This window comes from Poecilia formosa, unplaced genomic scaffold (assembly GCF_000485575.1).
Source record: "Poecilia formosa unplaced genomic scaffold, Poecilia_formosa-5.1.2 Scaffold14, whole genome shotgun sequence".
NCBI classification, from domain to species: domain Eukaryota; kingdom Metazoa; phylum Chordata; class Actinopteri; order Cyprinodontiformes; family Poeciliidae; genus Poecilia; species Poecilia formosa.
Window position 1 is genome coordinate 3,954,412 of NW_006799953.1, and position 18,576 is coordinate 3,972,987.

General features: G+C 38.6%; 1 protein-coding gene across 1 annotated transcript in view; it reads left to right on the forward strand.

Moving 5' to 3' along the window:
* Positions 1-16,684, forward strand: part of LOC103133957 (androgen receptor-like) — a 39,608-nt gene extending 22,924 nt beyond the window's left edge. The window contains exons 5-8 of the mRNA XM_007545969.2: positions 5,658-5,802; positions 10,233-10,363; positions 12,434-12,585; positions 12,845-16,684. Coding sequence (XP_007546031.1) covers positions 5,658-5,802; positions 10,233-10,363; positions 12,434-12,585; positions 12,845-13,003 — 587 coding nt within the window. The 3' untranslated portion in view covers positions 13,004-16,684. The remainder of the gene's footprint in view (positions 1-5,657; positions 5,803-10,232; positions 10,364-12,433; positions 12,586-12,844) is intronic.
* Positions 16,685-18,576: the final 1,892 nt, after the last annotated feature.

The window sequence follows — 18,576 nt, forward strand, 5'->3', positions numbered from 1 at the left end:
TGCAGAGTGGAAGTGAACCACACCAGCTGAAAATGTAGCAAATATTGCAACTTTCATCCCGATCTAACCAAGTCTACCCGACTATCAGATGTGAAAACACCCCAAGAATGATTCATGGTCTCTGGAACCTTAAAAAACTATTTAAATATACTTTATTAATCATGACAAATTTGGAAGAGGTTCAATTTTTAACTGACAAAAACCACAGCTTTCATCTACAGGTTGATACGGAATATAAAACACCTATGAAAATATTAAAACTCAATCTTAGTGAACTAAGAGCCAGAAACCAACACACAGCCAAGACAAAGTAACAGTTCAAACAGATTTATTTGAGTAGTTTATTTAGTGCTGCTTAGATCTGTTTACGCTGGACGGTCTGGAAAACGGAAACAGAGTTGAGTGATGTGATTGGAAGAGTACCAGGAAGCAAACAAAAAAAAAATAGATTTACCAGCAGTTTGGGATCCACAGCCTCCAGAAATCCAGCTTCTGCAGGACTGGCAGATTTGTGAGTGGTTTGGCCTTACGAGCCTCTGAGATGTTTGCTGGAAACAAGCATCCACAATTTAAAAAAGATGTCATCCATAAACCGTCCAGAGGTTCTCAGACGGACGTGGGGGGGGGAACAATACAGAATATGATTGGCTTGAAGCAGGGTCATGGTCAGGTCAGACAGCTACAGAGAGTAAAAAGAAAAAAAAAACCTTCACTCACAAACTTGTACAGACTAGACAAACACACAGGCAGGTTATTGATCGTACGAACTTGACCACAGTTCATGAAACAAAGCTAGAAGCCTGTGAAAGAGGATCAGACAATCTCACAGCAAGTTGATGAAAAACAGGTGTTTAAATAGGGAGCAGCGCAGGTGATGACAATGAGCAATCAGCAGGAGTGGGATGGAGAGTAAGTAGTAAGCAGCATGGATCATGGCAGAAAACAGAGCGAGCGCGTCAAGAACATAAAATCACACGAGTGTAGCAGTATCAAGAAGCCGCTGCTCTCTTAGATTCCAGGGTTTTTTTCCTGCTGCTTTTCTGGCTGCATCACCACTGCAATCGGATCACATCAGCACTGGGAAGCTTTTCTCACAACGTTCAGTCTTTTCTTATATATTTAAGTTAGGCTCTGCACCTCCACAATCAGTTGCAGCTGTGAGAAGCAGTGTTTGTCATCATTAATCAGCAGTACGATGGTATTCAGATAAATGGTTTTCAATACAAAGAGCCGTGCCCTGTGCAAAAACGTTACCCTGGCCAGAGAGGGCAGGGACGTTATATACAGCATTCGCTGCCAGTCTTGTGCACTCCCAGTGATCAATGCGAACTAAATTCACCGAGGTTGCGGATCCTGAAATAAGTTTTCATGAGTCATGATGCAATTAGTGTAAAATTATTCTTGGACTATTTCCCCCTTTCCCCTCCTTCTCTTCATTCCTCTTCACTAATTACACTGATAAGACTTCGTTCTGGCAGTGTGACCGATACAGTTTGCATTAAAACTGCAACCCAGAAAAACCCAGATGTGCCCGCACTCTTGCACACTTTGGTGACGTGTGCGGTTCTCCCCATGTGTCACGTGCATCGAACTCCAGTCCTTGAGGGCTGCTGTCTTGACATTTTTAGATCAGTCTTTGCTGCAAAACACCCAAGTCAAATAATGAGGTCAGTATAAGAGCTCTGAAGAACTTGGCCTTGTCCCAGAACTCACACTGCACCGTATGGCCCTCTGTGAAGTGCGTCCTCCTTCCAAGGGCCAATAAGGGTTTGAGTGCTCAGATTACAAGCGTGCAAAAATTGGCAAATTGGGACAGTAGGGGCTGCGTCATCGACTCGCGCCTCTGCGTCTTAACTGCGACATTCAAAATGGCGGGTGTGGTCGCTGATTTGGCATTTGTACTGCTGAAAATGATACTACCACAAGTTAAAATTTTAAAAATATAGTTTAGATATTTTTGCTTTCCAAAGTAAATGCAGGAAATATTTGGCTGTTCGAATGTATTGAATGAGGAGTAAAATTCGATAGTATTCACACAGTAGAGTCAAATGGAAATTATCTGAATATGAAAACTGACAAACGCAGCTTGTTTGGTGAACATTGCCATAATTCAAAACGTCACATGCTGTGATGAATTGTGGGTAACACACTTCACCGAAGTCCACCTGGATGCTTAGCCGCAGTGCGGGTCGAGTGTGCGAAAGGGGCGGGGCTAAGGATCACTCTGGAGAATCGGGACACAACACACTCTCAAACCCTTCAGCGGGAACGAGTCTGTGACGGACACGAGGGTGGAAGTATTGGGACGGGGCCCTCGGCTGCCTTCCGAGGCGCCAATTCAGCCGTTTGAGCCGTTCAAGTGTGCTGAGCCAGTGGCTCATCCTAAAGATGCAGGACGGCGTCTTTGAGGTCTCATGCCGTCTTTATTCCACTGAAAGCCCAGACCCAGTAATTGACCTTTGTCTCCCTCCTTCCCTTTGTCCTCTTCCCTCCTGTTAGATACATCCCCAAACCTCCTTGTTGATAGCAAAAAACCCATTTTGTATTCAAACTGGAACCTGAAAAACTCACAACTACCTGCTGTTTAACAGGCTTTGCACAATTTAGTGCTGCGCACTCAGCCAATACCATTCTCTATTGGCTAGGTGACTGATCATGGTCCAATGTTTAGTAGGATTATGTTGTAGATTTTTTTGTTTTGTTTTTTTTGTTTTGTTTTTTTCCTGATGCTGTTTCATGAGATCTTTGTAGCTGCAGCCAAAGCAGTGACTAAGCACAATGCTCAAAGCAGTATGCATGGGGCACCACAGATTTGCTGCCACAATGCTCCACTGTATAACATACAGGACCCGTATATCCTGCCGCCACAATAATAAACCGCAATGACCGCCTTACAGAAGTTTTGTGCATGCTTTAGACAGTAGGGAAACCCTTATCGTTGTGCAGGCATACGCTGGTAACAGGGAACACACTGAGCTCTCGATGCCACGAAAACCACCTCTCTGGGTCCTTGTAAAAACCAAACCACCAAACTAAAATATCATGTAGTTTTGCCATTTATTTAATAGCACAACATGTGAAACATTCGTGCTGAAATGTGTAAACGCAACAACAGCCTTATAGATTCTACTCGCTCATGTATTTTACAGGAAGCCAAATGTTTGCAGCAATGTGTAGTTCAGGAATAATCACCATTTTTATTACATTTAACGATGTTTTTTGTTTTGTTCCCATGTTTCCTATTTACCTCCTTCTGGAACAACGATCTTACATTTTACAGCGTTTTCTCCTCTGTGTGGCATGTTTATGTTTTTAATTGCGTGCCCTACCCAGTAAACCCCACAGGGTGCCAACTAAATGAGTTATGTTAAAGCTAGCTTACTATTGTGGTGCAACTGGCTCATGCTATCCATATTCAACATATGATATTATTTATAGTTATGTTGTTTTGCTACAAACTGTGAATTAGTCATATCATGCCAGCAACAGTGAGAATGAACAGTTTATTTCAGCTAAGAGTAACTCGGTAACACTTTAACTTTTGTTGAAGGTATTGTATTATTTTAATGTATGAACAGTGTTAACAGAATTTCTGCCTGATTTGGATCAGATATAATCATCACTGAATTCCAGACAGCATAACAAAGTCCAATTACTTTAAAGTTTGTCATATTGGCAGAATTTACACTGATAAACCGAGAAGTTGCCATATGTCACTTATTGGTGAAACTGATGAATTTTAATAGAATTTTGCTTTCCACCAGGCTCTATGCCTTTGTGCCGGACATCTGCTAGCATGTGGACGTCAGGTGGCAGGAGTGTTTGTCACAGAACTCAGCTGCTTTTTAGGTTGCAGTCATAGTCATGAGGCCGAATGGAGTGAATCAAATCAAAGTATTAAGACGAACAAGCCCAAGCTGCTGGACCGATCCGCAGAGTGGCGTCACACAGGCCGCCTTTGTCAGTGCTAGACCTGCCATGACATGAAAGTTGTTAACCTTGCCAGAGTATTGCTTACATTTGATCAAATTGCAACCACTAACATTAATGTATTCTATCAAATTTTTATGTGATAGACCCACATAGAGTGGTGTATAGGTGGGAAGTGGAAGGAAAATTGCTTTCAGAAGTCTATACGAATAAAAATTTGTATGCCATGCGTGCCATCAGCCTCCCTTTGTCAACAAAGCGTTTTTATTTAGACCCATCAGAATGCTGGAAAATAAAATCCATATTTATGCCCTACTTTGTGCTTGTCTAACACATAAAATCCCAATAAAATAAACGGAGATATGCTTTTAAAACATGCCAACATGAGAAAAATTTCAAGAAGCATGAATACTTTTGCAAAGCACCGTAACAATGACCTGTATGAGCCTCCGGAGTCGTGGGTGGGGGATTCTTGGCCAGACGTGTAGTTGCTCCTTTGAGTTTACAAGTATTATAAAGATTTCCTTAGCCTCTCAGTATCCTGTGAGATGAAGCTGGTATGTGGGGGCTTCCAATTTTCCTTTTTTCTCCCTTTTCCTTCCTTTTCCCCCCACTCTTCTCCTTTTCTTCTCTCAGTCTTGTGTTCGTCCAAAACCGTCTCCATTTGTTGGAGGCAACAGGCGAGCGGTCCAAGCAAACTTGCCCAGATTTCATAGCTAATTTATGCAGAAAAGAAGACGTGACACTAACGTACTAAAATCTGAGACAAATGATGGTAACTTTTTCATCAGCCAAAGCATTAAGATGCCATGCAACCTGTTGGTGCCAAGAGATACAAATGAAGAAGTTTAAATCTTACAGCCTCAAAATGCAACCCCGGAGGAGTTTTGTTTTGTTTTTTTCCTCTTTTTTTAAAGTGTTTAGGAAATTAATAAGTCATTAAGTAATCAGTTAAAATAGTGTCATAGGTGTAACTGGGTTTGAATTTATTTGACAGGCAGAAGGCATAAAAACAAGATTTAAAGCTGCAGTTTGTAACTTTTATTATTATTATTTTTTTACATATTTGTTGAAACTGTTACTATGTCTTAACAGTATGTTATGAAAAAAATCTGTGAAAAAACTGAGCTCCTCTGCTTTCTGCCAGTATTCCCAGTGCTAACTAGAAGATCTTAGCGCTGTCAATCACAATCTGGTGTGCCGCTACTCATCTCATCCCCCCTTTGAGCTCTGTTAGGCTGCAGCTAACATAGTCTGTCGTGAATGCTAGGCTAGTTAGCATGACCACAGATAATGGCAGATAAAGAAATTTCCTGTTAGGATAAGTTGTTCGTCCACCATTAGCACATTTAGCAGCAAGTACATGAGGGTAGTTGACAGCACTAAGACCCTCCTCCTGGCTCTGATTAGTTGTTTTTGGTCGGGAGCAGTGCTTTTCTCCAAACAGCAACAGTAACTCAGGGAGGAGATGTATCTTTTTACAGATTATCTGTCTCATAAACTGTAACAACACAGTGACAGCTTTAACAGATGGTTAAAAATATTATTTCTAAAAGTTACATATTACATCTTTAGCAATATTTTATTAAAACCAATTATGATTTACACTTTTTCTTCAATATTCGGTGTGTTGAGTCCGAATGGATTGCAATATGTATTAGCAACATTGGTGAGCAGTGTTCTTCTAATGATCAGGAACAATCATGATTTGTAATATTCGTCTTTAGGTTTCAGGAATCTCCACGTGGACGACCAGATGACTGTCATCCAGCAGTCATGGATGGGGGTGATGGTGTTTGCCCTGGTATGGAGGTCCTACAAGAACGTCAACGGCAGGATGCTTTACTTTGCGCCGGACCTCGTCTTTAACGAGTACGTATCTCTCTGAATATCTCAGTTTCTTCCCTTGTAAAGGTTCGCTGTGTTTAGTGATCGCTCACATTGGTCGAGCCGTTATTCTCATCTTCCCCGATCTCTTTCTGTAAATTGATTTTTCTGCCCGCATACAAACACAAAGGCTTCCAGGTGTTGACAGCATAAAGCAGGAGGGGCTTTTTTTTTTTCCTCTTACAATCATGTGGAACCAATTTGCCTTTTCTTTGTGTTCTTTTGTTGCTGAGAAATTAAAGTCAGGAACATTTTTCAGTAGTAAGACTCATGGCTTTGTGCTGAATCAGATTGAAGTATCTCAAGAAAAAGTGTGTTGCTTAATTATAGCACACAGCTGGAAATATAGTCATTAATTTAACTGTACATTCACATTGCCTTGCAAAAGTAAGCATAATTGTACTTTCCAACATTTATTCACATTCTGAACACAAACGTCAATGTATTTTAGAGGAACTTTTGCAGTGAACTAACACAAAGTAACACATAGTAGTGAAGTGGAAGAAATATAACACATGGTTTTCACATTTTTGAACTAATAAAATCTGAAAAGTGTGTGGTGCATTAGTATTCCCCTGAGTCAATAATGTGAGAAAGATCTTCAGTTTTTTTTGTTTTGTTTTTTTTGTTTTTGTTTTGGGGTTTTTTTTGTAGTTTTGCACATCCTGCAAATGAAATTATTGCAAAATAGCTCGACAGCAACATTTTATAAAAACACAAGTTGTAAAAAAAAAAGGGGGGGGGAACAAAAAAATCAGAAAATCCAAATGCATGAGAAGTGCAACACTATAAAACCAAACATAAGGAATATAAAAACACATAGTGGACAAAGAAATGAACACCAATAGCACAAATGGAGCGAATGAGAATGGATAATAAAGATAAAACCAAAACACTGATACAACAAGAAGACAAGAATAGTCCAAAGAGAAACAAACAAATAATAAACTGAAGAATAAACTACAAACCAGGATGACAAAACCCAATGAGCAAGGTGTAAAAAAAAACTTGCAGAATATGAAAAGACTTAAACCACAATAAACTTACACCAACAGGAACAGCCTAGAGAAATTATTCAGGAAGGGTGACACCAGAGTAACTTGTAAAAACAGACCTACCAGAAACAACAAATAATACAAAACTACAAACCTAAAATAACCCATAACAAAAACCACAAACCAAAACCCAAACACACACAAATCATGACAAGAACATCTTCAAGCAGCACTTTGAGCGTCGCCACAGATTCTCGCAGTGGGAATACTACTGTCAGAACTTTGTGAAATGTTGAAATGTCCATTTGTTTTCCTGGTGCCAGCTGCATTTTGTATAATCATAAACTACGGATCAGTACGTTTGTAGTCTATGCTAAAATATAAGGTTAGTGGCTATGAATTGACAAAATGGTAAAAAGAAGATTGAGGGATATTTTGCTTTTTAAGAAACAGATAATACGTGTTTTACTGTACAACCACAAATGTCTCTTATTAACTGTATTCTAGCATAGCTTCAAAATGCCTCAACGTGTCTTACTGACGCTGTTCAATCAGCGAAACAGCAGGAAATGTGAGAATTTACTGGGAGCTTCAGTAGAAAATATAGTTTTACAATGTACATAACAAAAGACAAAGCATTGGCCGTTATTATTTTATGCCGCACTAAAGCCAAACCTAAACAGCGAATAATAGATTAAGATGTTCATTAGCGTGTTAGACAGTTGGCTATTGGTCTGGACCTTAATGAGCTGTCATTGACAAGCTGTGACAAACCTTAATGAACCCAGAGGGCACTGCACACAGGTCCAGAAATCCTCTCCCAGTATGTGACAGACTGATAAGGTCACGTAGCAGACGGTTACGAACAGCTTCAGCTGCTTAAGGTGATTCAACGAGCTTTTCAGTAATGAGTTTTTATTTTTTCTTTTCAAACTCTCTGCTTCTGCATTTCAGCTCGGGTTCCGTTTCATATTCGAATGCAAGGTGCCAGATTTTTTATTTTTTTTTCAGTGTGGATTTGTATTCATGAATAAGACGCCGAAACATCTGAAACATAACGTTTTTGAGTCAGATTATAATCTACAGTTTAAGATTATCATTACAGTGGGATTATAAATGCATAGTTGCTTTATTAAATCTAGAATTAGAAGTGGTGTTTCTCTTTTACAGGGATTCTCAGTCTCACTCTTTAAAAAGTAAAAAAAAATCAATAAATAAAAAAAGGTTTTGACAAACTTTGCTTGAATCTTTTTGACATTTGTTCACTTCAGTTTAACTGAATTTTGATTTAGTAGCAGCATTCAGTCGCAGCTAATATGAAGTATAGTTAAGCTGATGAACCACAAATAATGTCCAACTATATAGAACCTTCTTCTCATTTGCATATTTACCTCTTTTAGTTTTTTTCAGATGTAAAGAGATCAGGAGAAAAGTACACACACGGGTTTTCTTCTTTCTTTCATACCAAAGATGACTAATTACTGAAATATAATCTCAAGGCGCTTCAGATGTTTTTTAATTATTTTTTAAATTTTTACCTTTTAGCATTTTTGTTGTAGTGTTTTTTTGATTGTTTGTTTGTTTTGTCTTTTCTTGTAGGATTTATGGATATTTCATTTTAAAAGATGACTCAACCGGCTAAATTTATTATATAAATGCGAGATGTTTTTATTATTATTATTATTATTATTTAATTTATTTAGTAGGGACAATGCACATTAATAACTGTAAATGTGCCAGAATTAGTCTAAAGGTTACCTGTCATCTGTAGTCTCTGGACACTAATTAATTGCTCTTCAAATGTAACAGCTTACCAAATGTAGGAGTATTTTAAAATTTAAATATTGCACATAAATATATTTCAGTGAGCTTGTGAGGAAACACTCTGAAGTGTTGACAGGTCTGTCCAACCTATAATCAGTGTTTGTAAGCTGCTCAGCAATTTTAAACGGGAACAATCTGAAATCTATGATAATAATCTATAAATAAGAGTGAACATTGTTTATAAGCAGCGTTTGCAGATTCATCTGAAACAAAAATAGTGAATGTAGTGCGGCGGGATGTAGCTGCTAAAAAAAAGAAGAAAAAAAAAGTCAGTGGTGGAAACGAAAAGAGTTGATGAGAGCCGGATCAACCTGGATAAAAACCACCATTTCTTTCTTTACACATTGTTTATAACACCGAACCCTTTTCAGTGGGAGGTTTCCGCTCAGATATCTGGCTTTTCAGACAGTTGAAGAGTTTTTAGTCTGAACCAGATGTTCCTATTCTAATCTAAACACACACTTACTGTACAGTATGTGGTTCCACTTTAAACTTCAGTCACTCCATTTTAATCCAGGAATTTCATAGCCTGGTTTGTTTATTTATGGTCACCATTAAAAAAGACTAATGTGAAAAATTATAGCCGTAATATAATAAAAATGGTTCAACAGGTTTTGCTTTTATGCTCACTAAATAAAATAAATACAACAGAAGTAGGCCCTTGCAAAGATGGAATAAAACTCAGTGTGTTAAACAGTCCAGTATTTTCATTTTATTGCACTTGCTGAGTCTTTTGTGGCTTTCATGCAAACTCGCTGGCTGCCCGGTTCTGCTCTGTAACACTGTAACATTAGGACTTCACACCCACCTGCATAAGACTGACATTTTCCTTTTTCACCTTTTGTCACATTGCAACCACTTGCTTGGATTGTATCAGACGAGACTGAGAAAATTGTTAATTTGCGTAAAGCGGAAGGACAGCAGACACGTGGTCTTAATGTTATGGGACTGCACAGGAAGTGGTGAGATTGTGTGTTTATATGCGCACAACTTCCCTGAAGTTCGAGGCTGTGAGATCACGAAATGTGAAACAAAGTTGTAAAGGTATGAATACTTTCGCCCGTTACTCTATATTGGTTTTCGGAGCAACGGAGAACATTTATCTTTCTTTCTTTTTCTTTTTTTTTTTCAGCTGGAGTTTCTCTGGTGACATTTCTATTCCAATTAATAAACTCAAACTCATTTCACTTTTATCGGCACAGTTGAGTAGTGTGAATGAAGTTTGTAATAAAGACAGAAAGATTTCATTTCAGCAAAGCTAACAAACTTTGATGGCGCCGTCTTTTGTTCATTGTGGAGGCGAGGTGAACACTGAAAATTCAGTCATTTCTCTTCGACTCGAAGCCAAAGGCCGGATGATAGGACGGTGTCGCTACACGCTGTGTGTTTTTAACTTTTTGCCCCAGATGTTAAAGATTGCAGTGCAGGAAGCTCTTTCTGTAAATGTGATTCAGACTCCCTGATAGGTATGGATGAAACCTCTGACACTCTTTCCTGTCAGCAGTTAGGCATTGCGGAGAAAATGTCCTCGCCTCTCGGAAATTGAGTCATTTCCATTAGTTTACACCTCTGATTCTGAACTCTTTGCTTCTGCAGACATCGAATGCAGATCTCCACCATGTATGAGCATTGCATGCGGATGAGACATCTGTCCCAGGAGTTTGTGCTGCTGCAGATAACCCAGGAGGAGTTCCTCTGCATGAAGGCCTTGCTGCTCTTCAGCATAAGTAAGTGCTGTAGTTCACCGGAATAGCATTTTTGATTATTAAACACATGTAATCCAATTCAATTTAACCCAGGTGTAGGTCGTGCTGTCTTAATTTAATGTTCCTGATTCAGCTATAAGACAGACATTTGGTGACAAAGACATCCCTGAGAAAGTTCAAAGACTAAGACCGTGTTTACACGAGACCGCTAACTGGAAACCTATGGTATTTTCGAATGCTAATCGGGAAAAAGTTCCAAGTTTAGACATTGAGTCAGCTGTAGTTGTCATGCCAGGCCACTATGTGGCGCTGTGATTTTAGCATGTCATCCAACGTGCTTTTGACCTAGAGCGTCCACCTCACTAGCTTCCACTTCATTTAGAAAACACTAACTCATCTCCCATGAACGCAGTGCTCATGTATTCCTTATCAGAAATTGCGCTAAGCTGAGCAGGCTAAGTTAGCGCAGCACAGCACAATGCTATCTGTGATTGTTTTTGTTGTTATCATGCGTAGAATAAAGTGGCGTCATGTGCATGAGAGGCTGGTTTGCAATGGATTACACTTCAACTGCAGAGCAGCTCTGTGGAAATGTGGCCTAAAACCACTGATGACAAAAAAGAACACCAAGATGTGTCTGACATTTACCAAAATAAATCCCAAAAAACACTGTAGCGGTTCCAAGGACTTTGCGGAAAATATTCTGTAGACCAACAAGACAAAAGTAGAACGTTTTGGAAAGTGTTTGTCTAATTACATTTGGTGTAAATCTATCGTTACATTTGTTTTTAATGTCATACTGACAACCAAGCATGGCGGTTGTAATTTTATGGTCTTTTGCTGGTTTGCAACTTCAGGGTCAGGGTTGGTTGTCTTAACCGATGGAACCACAGGTTCTGCTCTCTGCCGCAAAACCCTGAAGAAGAATCTTCATTGGTGACCTTAAGCCCCACCGCACAATAATCTGAAGCACACCAGCTAACCAAGTTTACCTCTCAATGACCTAGCCAAAATCCCAACTTAAATCCCTTTGAGATGTTCTGGTATAAACCCCAAACAAGCTGCTAATGCTGGAACACCCCCCAGTGTGTTGGAGTTAAAAAGAATTGGCAAAGAAGAGTTGGACAAAAGTTACCCCCAGGTGACGCAAAAGACTCATTGAGAGTTGCAACAAAAGCTTGACGGCAGTTGTTGGCTCTAAAGGTGGCACAACCAGTTCTTAAAGGGGATCGATTTTGCAAAATTCATATTTTGCACAACTTTATACTTCCATTTGGGCCTCAGCTGCTTCTTAAAGCAGGCCAAGCACTTAACAAATCCACCCAGGCATTTTTTGGTAATAAACTAATGTTTTTTGGTGTCTGCAAAATGAGCCTGTTCCAAAAACTACCCGAATGTTAAATCACAATGGATCGGAGTTTTGTCATCACCTTGCAACCCAAGATGAGCTCCAGTACATTTGATCAGCTGGTGCAATGTCTACCGTAAAAAAAAAACAAAACAAGTGTTTTGTTGTTGACTTACCATCCAGAAACCACTTGCTGCATTCTTGTTAGTTGTGCACGAGGCTCCACTAATGCTTTTCAAAGTCGTACAGTTGTATAAACGCACATATGTTTGCAGCTATTTTCATTTGCGAGTGCAACATTGAGTTGGGGGCGTGGCCAGCAGGGACTTATTTGGATTTAAAGTGACAGGAGTCCCTAAAATGATTCTTTCTGAAAGAAGCTCAAGATAGTGAGAACTGAACAGATTAAAATCTCATCATCTAGGAATGACTTTGTGCAAAAATAAAAAACAGTGAGCATTTTTTGTATAGCAATAGACCTAGACCTGACTTATTTTGTTCACCGAAGCAACATAATTCACCTTTAAGGTCATGGACAATTGTTTTCTTACGTAGAGTCATGGTGGTTTGGATCTCTTGCCCCGTATGCAATAAAATCATCCTTTGAGAACTTTATTTCGCACTAATCGAGTTCCTTGTATGATATTGAAACATGTTTGTGGATCTGAAACATTAAAGTGTGACAAAAAATAAATAAGAAAGCAAGCAGACATGCAGCTGTAGCTCTGATTTTGGTTTTACAGTTCCGGTGGAGGGCTTGAAAAGTCAGAAATACTTTGACGAATTGCGGCTCACCTACATCAAAGAACTGGATCGCCTCATCAATTACCAGATGACCACAAACTGTCCTCAGAGGTTCTACCAGCTGACGCGACTCCTAGACTCTCTCCAAATGGTGAGACAAAAGTGCTTGAAAAATGAAAAAAATAAAAAATAAAAAATAAATAAATAAATAGAGGGAGTTGTGGTGAAAGGGTGGCAAAAACAAGGGGGGGAGAGCTGTGGCTGAAAAACATTAAAAGTTTTTATGGCAAGCAGACGCAGAGGAATCACATGAAAAATATGTGGATCTGTTAACCTAAAATGACTCATCGCCACACGTAGTAAATTTCATCGCCATGACATAACCGATCGCCTGTCCTCTCCTGTTTCAGACTGTAAAGAAGCTCCATCAGTTCACCTTTGACCTGTTTGTTCAGGCTCAGTCGCTTCACACGAAGGTCAGCTTCCCTGAGATGATCGGGGAGATCATCTCGGTGCACGTTCCAAAGATCCTCGCAGGTTTGGCCAAGCCAATCTTGTTCCACAAGTAGGAGGATGAGTTTTTTGTTTTGTTTCTTTTTATTTTTTTCATTAAAAATGAGTTAAGTGCTGCCTTCATGAACTTTAACAAAGGCTGTGAACTGTTTCCCCACATCGTCTGTCTGATTTGCTTTCAGGCGTGTCCTGTTAACACTGTTTTACTGCTCAAGTTTCTTTTATTTTTGTTTAGTTTTGTTGTTTTTTTTTTTGTTTTTTTTACACCTTTTATATATAGTTAAGATTTTTTATTCAGAACTGGTCAGGCTTTTATCTTAAGAGCTGCAAGGCCTCATCTGCTGACAGCTCAGCAGTTCCTGGATGGAGAGTGTGTCTTCTACAGATGGAGAAAAGTTGCTTGGTTTTAAATGAAGATTATTCATAAAGTTAAACACACACACAGCAACTCGGTTGTTGTGATCACGAGCATGAGTCTAATCCTATAATTTAAGAAAAAAAAACTGTTGGTTTATGATTTGTAAAAACATCAATCCCATGTAAAGATGTGCAAAAAAAAAAGAAAAAAGTAAAATAAATTTTTCGTTACAGCATCATAATCTCACACTAAAAATCAAACTTTTGGTTTAAGTAAACGTGTACAGTGGGGAGTAATCGGTAAAACTGCTGATTATACCTTTTACGACATCCTCTTGCTAACAGAAGAGTCATTCTGGTGGTTGTTTTTAACGTTGAGATCATTATTAATAAGCCACGTAAATAATAGCGTAATGGGAATACGAACTCCTTCTGCAATGTTTTGCTTTTTGTCCACGTGTACAAAGTTTTTACCCCAGCAAGAACAATGACACTATGCCATTGTTTAGGATTTTTTCATAAATTGACGTAAATTATCTGAAATGACTCATGGCAACAACTGTTACTGAAGACTGACAAAAAAAAAAAAAAAAAAAAGTTTTTCATGTTTTTGACTTGTGTTGTTGTTTTTTGTTTTTGTTTTTGTTTCCCAGCCTCTTAAGTGGTGTTTAACTTAATTACAAAAACATGTATGACATCCTGTGGAAACAAAAACTGTTAGAAAACATGTTGGATGAGTTAGAATTTTCAAAGTAGCATCTTTGTGGTCGGTACTTTTGGGTCTCAATCATCAAAAGCTGGTGCGGATTTGGGTGTAGAAATGATTGAACGACCTTGTGGGATTTTTGAAACCAATTGGCCAATCCCAGCATACCAACAGTCTGGCGTTCATTGTGGATTCATTTACTTATCTCTGAAAGGGCAATATCTTTAACAATCAGAATTTCCAGGAAACGCCCCAATTTATTCACAGCTTCATTGGCCTCCACCACAGAATTTGCAGCGCAAAATGAAAGATATTTCAGATTTTTTTGTTTTGTTTATTCCTTGTTTTTTTTTTTGTTTTTTTAAGTAGGCAAGTGTGCAATTTGACCTTTTTTAAATAAAAAAAAAATTATCCTTCTCATACTATTTAACACAACCAATCCAACTTTACCTGGCCTTTGACTTATGCATGTAGTTAACCTCTCTCATCTTCAGAGTTATGAAGAAAAATCATTAATTAAATATAAACATATAAGCTGGAATCTTGCACTGTTTAAAAAATAATTATTGCACTACTATGACATGACGAATCTCTGACGCAGCTGGATTTCTCCGCTGCGCCCAAAAACACGGCCTTGACAAACCTGCAGAAACGATCCGACCTGCAAACCCGTTTCTGACAACATGGAGGGAGCTTGCAGATTTTTTTTTTTTTTTTCCTGGGCTCCCACTGGCTGCTTCGCTTTCTCTCTATGATCAGCCTCATGCCAGACCATGTACCTGAGTTCAGCATTGACGTGTTACATTACAGCACCTGACTCAGCCTTTTGCTACACAGTGGAGGCCTACAAACCAGGGAACGGCGTGGTTATTGCTGTTTTTCTTGGAGAACTGTTTCCCCGGCCCTTTTGGAGTCTGTGAAATTTGCTTTAGGAAATTACTCAGACTTTGAGCTCAGCCTCACCGAGCATCTTTTAAACAACTTTTTGCCTTTTCAGACGAGTTATGATGCAACGATTGCCGCAACTGACACTTTGTGCATGCCTGACTGTAAGTAACTTTTTATCTGTAAGCAGTAGATATTTTTAGCAAAACGATATCACAGCCAGAACTTAGCAAAAAGAAACAGTAGAACAAAGTAATGAGGGGGTAAACAAAAGAAAGCGATAAGATTTTGCCCAGAATGATGTGCACACCTTTTATTTTTATTTATTTTTTTTATTTTAACCATCAGTGCTTTAATGAAGAAAATAAAATAAAAAATATGGGGTGAGCAGCAATTTACTCAGCATGTTGAAAATGTAGCATCCAGAACAGACAAGTAAAGAATTAGGAGTGCCAAAGATCTGAAATTTAGGCATTGATGTCCCAGCTGGAGCAAGAAATCTAAAGCCAAAGCCAAACGAAAGCTGGAAGGTCTCACATGAAGAGTGTGAAAGTCCTTGACTGGCTCTGCTGAACCTCTGGTGATGAAAACCGAGAGACGGAATGAGAGGAATATCCTCAAGATAAGCCATCCCAAACCCGACTTAAGAAAAATGGTTCACGGAGTCAAACGCAATCACGAGGTTTCACATTTTGTTTTATTTAAAAGCAATGTAAACAGTGAATGACTAGGCATTTTGTATATACAACTTGGTCAAGGTGCATCTCAATAGGAATGTGGTTGAAAAATGCATTTATGTCAATAATTCTGTTTAGGAGTGATTACCAAACAAATTTCGTATTTTACAGATATATGTATATTTCTGTTAATTCTACTGAATGTGTCGTTTTTGCTAAAGAATTCCAAAAAAAAGATATTTTAAAAACATTTGATCGAGACCAACTTAAAAAATAAAAAAAATAAAAAGTTTTCGATGAGAAACTCTCATGTTGTGGTCATGCAGTCGAGTGTGTTAATGGAAGGTTTAGTGGAAGGTAGAACTTAAACGTTTCACTTTTTTAGACTGAGTTACTGGAATAAATCATTTTTCGATGATATTCAAATTCATTGATGTGCATCTTGTTGTGCAGAACAATGATTAAAACCCAAGACGGGAGAATATATCCAGCTTTACCGCTTTCATTTATCAACCTGCACATGTAACAGGTCATAACTACTCTATTACATAAATTATTTAGCTTATTTTGCAGTTTTTAGTGGTCTTCAACAGTGTTCTATTAGTATGTAAATTAAATAATTCACTTTACATTTTCTAAGCTGGTAGTTGCATGCCTTATGTGTTTTTATAAGCGTTAAATGTAACTTTTAGCTTTACAGATGCACGGACATTCATATGGTATCCCTCCAGTAATCTATTTATTGTGCAATTACTGGTTGTGTCATCGTTGTTCTTTGTGCGGGAAATTCAGCAGAAGAGAAAAGAACACGGAAAGGTGGACGATGACATCACGTTTCACCTTTTTTTTTTGTTTTGGACCACGTTCACTTCAGCGTCAAAGCGGACGATGTCTTTCTTTCATATTTGTCTGTTCGAAACAAATGTGTTTCATGTCATCAAAATGTGACTTAATGTATTGGCTGGTGAGGAACACAGTTCGATCGAAACATTTTTCAACACGTAGTTGTTCGGTAAACATCCGTCGAACGGAGGGGATGCCAGAACCGGAGTAACAGACAAGCGACCGATTATAACGTTTCCTGAATTTCACTATATTGCTAGGGTTTTGCAGAAAAAAAGAAAAAAAAAAGAAAAGAAAAAAAATGTCTGTCATGATTGTGCTTTTATCCTATTTCAGCTTTGTCATGCATCATACAGGGGGGAAATGAAGGCATTAACTGTGTATTGCACACAAAGGCGAGTCCTGAGGATGCATGTGGAAACTTTTAATACAAACATGGTTTTATCGGTCAGGGGGTCGGGGAAGTGTTTGTATTTTTTAATTTCTAAAAGAGAATAGCTGGTACGTGCCCGCTGTACTGCATATTGACAAGGCTCTTTGTACATTCTACAGTAAATGTATATATTGATCACTTTATTGTGTGTTCTGGTGTTCATACACTTTTCAAAGAAATCTCTTGTATGATTTATATCCTTTGTGACCTGTGTTTTTATGCGTGGTTTTTTCTAATATGTAAAGTTACATCACTCTCTGAGGTCAATTAAAAGAAGTCAGACTCTGAAACATGGACTCGTAGTTTGTTTTGACAATAACAACAACGGGGAACACAGCATCTTACAGTCTGACGTGCATTTTATTGCGATTTTATGTGATGGACCAAACACAAGTAGGGCGAAACTGATAAGTGGAAGAAACCAGTTTATAAAAACATGAACAAAGAATAACACAGAGCGTGATGCGCCTTTACAATCATGGCTGAAAAACACATCAAAATTAAAAGTTTCATATTAATTGATAAATAGTTAGTTATTAGTTTTTTGTTCCAAACATCTGAAATACTACCAAAATGGCGGCGTGACTTTTCCTGTTTCATCCACAGGTTTAAATTCACATAGTTTTTTTTTTATTTTTTTATTTAGAAGCTTGAAACTGCTGCTGTGCAAGTTATTCAACAGGTTGTTGCTAGGTAACCAAAGAGTAGGTAAGTTGCTAGGTAACCAAAGAATGAGGGATTTAGTTGATGCCACTCACCTTGCTTATCTCACTCTGAGAAGTAGACAGATTTTTGGTGAACATGGCCCACAGCTCATCTTTTTTAGAGTTACAAGAAGCAAAGAAAGAAAGTCCTGAGAAGTTCTGTTTGTAGTTTGCATGTAGGAGACGCAAAAAAAAAAAAAAAACATGGAGGAAAGCGTTCTAGTCACATCAGAGAAAATTCAACTTTACATGCAAAACGTGTGTAGCAGAAAACAAACACTGCATAAAACCCTGAATGCATTACCCTCATCATGAGACATGATGGTGGCAGCTTCATGATGTGACAACCTGGTTATGGAGATTATTAACTATGGAAGAAAGCCTGAAAAAGGATGCAAAAGACCCGAGGTTACAAAAATAAAGTATATAAACGTGGCAGAATTTGAATCTGGCTTCCAGTGCTGCAAAAAGGTGGTTGTTCTAGAAAACGCTTTTGAAGCTCAACGGGTGTGAATACTTTTTTTTTTTGGTTAACCAAAAATTTTTTTTTTTTTTTTTTGTACAGTTTAGCTTTTTAATATAAAGAAACTAATCATTTATAATTTTTTTGTGGTTATTCAATAATTATTGTGAGCAAGGCATAGTTAAAATGTTGGTACTAACCTTTTAAAATGAAGATGCCTCTGTTAATGCGGGGATCCTCAATGAGGTCACTAGCAGGACTCTGGGAATCTGACTGCAAACTCAAAAGGTGATTCAGCCATTTGATTGAGGCGCGTTGGACCCGACACGCATTTAAAAGTTGCAGGACACTGGCCTTCGAGGCCTGGATTTGAGAACCGCCGGTCTAGGGGTTTGTGCCGATTCCTCAGAGTCACTCTTTACTGCACATTTAATCACTAACACAGGCTTGAAAACTTTGACTGTTCCTCTTCGGGAGCCACTCCTCCACCCAGCTCGGCTCAGGCTGGTGGAGTGAACGAGCAAAGAGCCGAGAGGGGGGGAGAGATTTCAGGCCTGCGTT